Source organism: Vitis riparia, chromosome 7, assembly GCF_004353265.1.
Source record: "Vitis riparia cultivar Riparia Gloire de Montpellier isolate 1030 chromosome 7, EGFV_Vit.rip_1.0, whole genome shotgun sequence".
NCBI lineage: Eukaryota > Viridiplantae > Streptophyta > Magnoliopsida > Vitales > Vitaceae > Vitis > Vitis riparia.
Window position 1 is genome coordinate 28,980,130 of NC_048437.1, and position 6,000 is coordinate 28,986,129.

At 32.9% G+C, this 6,000-nt stretch overlaps 1 protein-coding gene across 2 annotated transcripts; it reads left to right on the forward strand.

Moving 5' to 3' along the window:
• The first annotated feature begins 2,593 nt into the window (after positions 1–2,593).
• Positions 2,594–6,000, forward strand: LOC117917431 (probable F-box protein At2g36090). Of its 2 annotated transcripts, none has more exons than XM_034833709.1 (3): positions 2,594–2,846; positions 2,923–3,012; positions 4,723–6,000. In XM_034833709.1, exon 3 carries the CDS (start codon positions 4,723–4,725, stop codon positions 5,860–5,862), a length of 1,140 nt encoding a protein of 379 aa, XP_034689600.1. In that variant the 5' UTR covers positions 2,594–2,846; positions 2,923–3,012; the 3' UTR covers positions 5,863–6,000. The 2 variants fall into 2 exon arrangements, with proteins under 2 accessions (XP_034689600.1, XP_034689601.1); XM_034833710.1 differs by having other exon boundaries at positions 2,594–2,815.

The window sequence follows — 6,000 nt, forward strand, 5'->3', positions numbered from 1 at the left end:
AAAGATTAAACAATATCAATGATTATCTTGAAAACTCCCAACATAACAATCAGTGTAGTTGAAAAAATAATGGATAGGTGTTGTAAGTTGTATTATTGGTATCATTAAATGTGATGACGTTACATCACAATTTTATTCTTTTGAACATGACTGGTTTGGTTGTTCATAAATCTATATCATGATTACGTGTAACTATTTATATATATATATATATATATATATATATATATAAAAGAAAAATAGGGTATATTTTACAATTGTTTTTATCAATGTTCGTTCGGTTTACCGATCGGATTGTCAATTTATCGGTCTAACCTCCGGTTCGATCACTTTTTGATCCAATTGATCGGACTAGAACGAAATCGTGATTGATCGGTCTGATCCGGTTTTTATTTAAGTATATGTTAATTCTTTTATAAATTGAATAAAAAAATCATTCTAAGTGAAATTCACCTTTGTTTAGTGGCATTCATGGTAAAAAAGATTTTTCAAAATGACAATGAGTTATTTAGTCGTTTCTTTAAGAATTTTGTATTAAAATTGTAAAATCTATGGAACTTGTCTATGCATTTTTTTTTTAATGATTTTTATAAAAAAGTAAGATCGATTGTTTTAAGGTTAAAAACTCATATTTTGATTTGTATTTCATCATTAAAAAGAGTTCTATGATTTTATGTTCATATTGAAACAATCGGAGTTTTTGAGATTATTTATGTATCAATTTTTCATATTTCGTGTGTATTTGACCAGAGATTGACTAAAGTGGCTTAACTAGTTACTATTCATTTAGGCGATTACTTTTCAATTGATTCAACCAGTTTTTATTCATTCAATCGATTGACCTATGAACTAATAGTTACTTTCAATACTTTCTGTCACCCACCCAATAGGTAGTAGCCAATTTGATCGATCAATCCCAAATTACGGTTAGTTTAGACTTTCAACTTTCATTTAAAACCTTAAAACTTATTGTTTTGCATGAAGAAGTGTTCTAAATCATTCTTGAATATCATCTTAGCTTTGAGACAATGTTTTTACAGTGTACTTGCATTTCATTTGCATTTCATCTTAGTCACCATTCAACCCTAATTTCTTTTTATTCCATTTGAGCGATTATTAAAATTATAAATCAATTTTTTATTCCTATATCTTGTGAGGGTGTTTTGAAACCGTAATATAAAAGGGAATAGTTTGAAAAGTCTTGTAAATAGTGTTTGGAACCATAATCCAAGAATATGCTTTGAGCATAAGTTTAAAAGGGTTTATTAGAACCATGATCTAATAGTAAAACTTGAATGCTTAAGTTGAAAACGTTGTTTATAGAACTCATTAGATTAAAAGCTTAAGAAAAGTGGATGTAAGTTGAATTACGCATTTATAAAAAGTGGTCATTACCCTGTTCGCTCTCCCTCTAGGGTGAATATCTTAAGTTGATATAACTAGAATCATAATAAAAATATATTTAAAAACATAGAAAACAAGTTAATAATATTTCAAGTTAAAAAACAAACTTTTGTTTCATAAAATATTAGAAAATAATTTTTAGAAAAACTTACCAAATTCATTATCAAAATTATTATTAAAAACACTTTACAAATAAAGCCTTAAGGTCTATTTGACAACTATTTTTGAAAACAATTCTGAGAAATAGTTTTTGAAAATTATTCTCTAATTTTTGTAAAACAAAAGTCTTTTAGGTTTATAGTCTTTTTAATATTTGAGTGATAAAAACTTTGAAGTGTTAAAAAAGTTATAAACATTTTCTAAAATTACAAACAACTCTAATTTTTTACTTTCATATTAATTGTTTTTTCAAAATATAAGATATTGAATAAAATTAAAAGGCTTTTATTATGCTTAAAAATAAATTGGTAAATTTAAAGAAGTCTTATTTGAAGCGTACCATCACAATGCATTTAATGGTCCCATAAATAGACAAAGACTATGATGTGTCAAAATTGAATGCAAATAGGCCTAACTCATTTAGACTCCAACAAATTTATTTTTTTTCCCATGCTTGGAAAGAAGCTTGTACAGTTGAGGAAGAGGTTTTGATGATAAAAAGAAGAATCTACTTCAACAAACATGCCCTTAGCCACAACTATACATAACATAGAAATGATGGACAATTAACTAAAGCAAGAAACTGATTATATAAGAAGGGAAATCGACCGCATTAAAATTACATTTCGGTGAGGTCCATTTTATATCCAAAAATTGCTCAACAATAGTGGGATATATGGGAAATGTTTGGAGTACATTATAAAATTTTGGATAGATTCGTATCTAAGTGTTGGACTAAATAAGAATATTTTTTGAGAAAGAATTTAAACACTTTGGAGAGAAGTTCGATGAAAATTTTAATAAATCTAAAATAAATAAATAAACAAATATTATATATATATTATCATTTTTTATGATAAAAATTTTAAAATTTTAATCTTGATTATAAATATTAGAAGTGAAATTATTTTTAATTACTTCAGAATGGGGGAATAGTCTTGGACTTGAGGTGGCGAACACATAAATGTGAAGAGGGTTTTTTTTTTTTAACAATTATAATTAGACTTACGTGGCGAGACTTGAATGATGAATGAAAATCACCGAGCGATACAACCGGAGAGATGCAAGTTGTGTTGCAGGGCCCGAAAAATCTTGGCGAGAAAACAAGAGAAAGTGACTGATGAACCGATCAATTCATCCGTGTAGATCTGTTCTCCACCCTCAGATGATATTTCTCCCTTCTGGGTTTCCCTTGGTTTTTATTTTTAGTTGCTTCCTGCTCTATAATCATCGAAGAGTCAACCCTCTCTAAGTATGTGTATTGGTGATTCTCAATCTCTGAGGTGTGCCGAACTCTTATCTTTCTCTCTCATAGGATTACTGATTTTAGTTATTTACATGGGTCTTGGTTCTTTTCAGAAAGGGAATTTGTTTGGTTACTGAGAAATGAAAGGATAAGAAGGCAAAAGGGGATTTGGAAGCTTGCAACAGTTTTCAGCTTAATCTGTGGTAAGATTCCTGAGTTCCATTTATTTTCCTACATTTTCTTGGCTACCAAAGGGGCTGTAGTTGTGGGGCATTGGTAAAATATTGTTATTTAGCAATTGTTCTCTAGCAGGGTGTGGTATTGAAATTTCGGAACTCTATTATGATGATTTGATTTTTCACATTGTTATGTTTCTTATTCTCATCTCTAATGCATTAGAATGAATTCTTTAACTCGAAATCTGGCTGATTTATGTAATTTGTTTCTCGGGTGGGCTTTGAATTGCATCTTCTCAACTAAAATTGACGCCTATGTTTGTCCCAAAACTAAAATCAAATCATAGCCCACTTTGGGGGAGCAGAAATCTGGCTGTTTGCCTCTGTGAATTTTGGATTTTCTTGGGTCACCAAATGTCTGCTCAAATGTGTTGACCTTGGAAAAATGGAAATGGTGAAAGGGGGGAAAACAGCGAGCTGGAAACCTCAGTTAGCTCACTTCGAAGTAACCAAATCCAGAGAGATAAGGGTCCAAATTAAAGTGATTGTTTGATTTGATACCAAGCTGCACAGCATCTATGAGTATAATATCAGCTAATAATTGAAATTAACCAAGTTTGAATACAGACCCAATGACAGATTTAAACTTGATGGCTTTTCTTATTCTATTGCGAAGTTAAGAATGTTTATGATATAGTATATTACATATGGTATATTATCATCAGATTATGGTTCCATCTTCTCATTAGATCTAGTTCAGAACTGAAATTATACCCCTGGATATGGAATTGAGTCAAATTTGGATTAACATGGATCAGATCTGAAGCTTTGGTAGCCCAAGGTTTATTGTAGCAATAGCTGTAGACTAGTCAGTGTTGTAGGTTTATTTATCATTACTAGTTATTGCAGAACCTGTTTGAGTTGCAAGTACAAAATTCTATGATTCTATTGTCTGTAAATTATATCTTAAATTAGTTATTAGGTAGGGATATGGCACGAGGAGGCTCAAAATTTCAGTCTGCTACTCTTTACTCTGACCTCAACAATGCTAATGGCTTGTTTGTAATTGGGATAAACCACTTACTGGTATATGATTATTGGTTGGTCAAGAAACAAGTCCATAAAATGTGCACAGCACTTAGCATGTTAAGATGGATGAATCGTGTCTTGTGGTCACAATTTCTTGACATCAGGGAAAGAGCATTACTGAAGACCTTGACAAGTTATACATTGTCATGTACTTATAGCTTTAAATGTTTCAATGAAAAAATTGATGTGACCTCTAGTTGAGACTTCTGAAGAAAAGGAATAGGAGGGTATGAGAACTATGCCTTTGCACTTAGCTCAGTGAATTTTGAGGGGCCAGAACAGAAGAAGTTTTTGAGAAATTAAGCTTTTGGAGATGAATTAGATTGGTCATCGAATCTTTTGGGAGGTGAATGTGGACATTTTGGATTTTATTGATATGATAGGAGTGCATGAGGGCTGTTTCTATGGTTATGTTCTTGTTTTTTTCTTTTTGGTTTCTCTGTCTTCTTTCTTAGTTGGCTGTAACTTGTACATGTCCTGAAACTGTTCACTCCTTTTGCTGCCTTTTAGTTCTTCTTACCTGTAAAAGGTTGTGCTTGGATCCTGGTTTTGTTTGCATGTTCTGTGATCATCAGGATGGTTTCTTTTTTATGGTTGTCTATCTTCTTAAATTTACTGAATATCTTTTATGTGTTTTTTTGTTTTCAGATGATCACAGGACTGGCAATGTCGGTTGCACAGGTTGACAGTATGGCTCCCCTGAGCAGTGATATCTTCTATGATATATTGAGGCGTCTTGATGGCCTAACTTTGGCTAGTGCAGCCTGTGCTTGTGCAGCATTTTGTTCAATCTCAAGAGAGGAGAGATTATGGGAAAATGTATGTTCTTCCATGTGGCCTTCAACCAACAGAGAAGATGTCAAAAGTTTAATTTCATCTATCGGTGGATTCAGAAAGTTCTATGCAGATTGTTTTCCCCTCATAGTAAACAAGGAAGTTCCTGAATTTCAATGGAATGATTATCTCGGGTATCCTGAAGAATGGAGTGAAGCTGAATATTATGGTGACATGGATGATTTTGAAAGTATTTCACCTTCGGATTTTGTTTCTATTGTGGATATCAGGTATAAAGATAAAACTATCTGCTCAAAAGTCCTATGGGGCATTCCAAATGCAAATGGCTTCAATGGTTGGTTTGACAACTGTCCATTTCGGATTGATCTTCTTACCTATTCTCCCAGTGATGATCACCATGAAGATGAAGTTACCCTTTCAGTTTCTGATGGTCTGCCACCAATTTCATCTATGCAAAGAGAAAGGAAAGATGGGAAGCTTTGGTGCGAGCTCCGTGATGGAATCCGACTTAGTTGGATTGTCTTGAACCGGAAAATAAAGCAAGCTGCTAATCTCTCTAGCTGGAGCCCTCTTGGTGGACAAAGACATTGGCCAACAGACAAGGATTTCTTGATACGTTTTGGATCTGTAATTCCTGCCAAAGACATTCTTCCATGTCGAGTAGTGGAGTGCATCCTTGTCATGAAGTTCAGAGTGATCCATACTGAGGGAGACGGTGTTCAGACGACTCTCAAGTTAACAGAACTAAGCATGCAATTGGAAGACATGGAAGGTGCTCATGTTAATGGAAGAAACAGTTTGCTCATCCTTAAAGAAGCACTGAGCTGTCATAGGAGCAAAAACTACGGTGAATTTCTCGAGTCTTGTAATTTGTACTCAAAAGTGCAGAATGAGTTGAAAGAGGAGAAGATGAGGATTGAAAGCAGGTTAGACAAATGCTGTATATTAAGTGGCATAGTTGCATTCATCGCATTTTGCTACTACATTTGGTGATATGCAAACGAACCGCTTGTTTCCTGACAATGTTTTCTGTAAATGGTTTCTTATCTAACAAACCGTCTGTGTCTGTACTCTTGCTGTAAAATTCAATTTTGATCAATTAATAAGAAGTCATTTCTCTTATTGCATAAA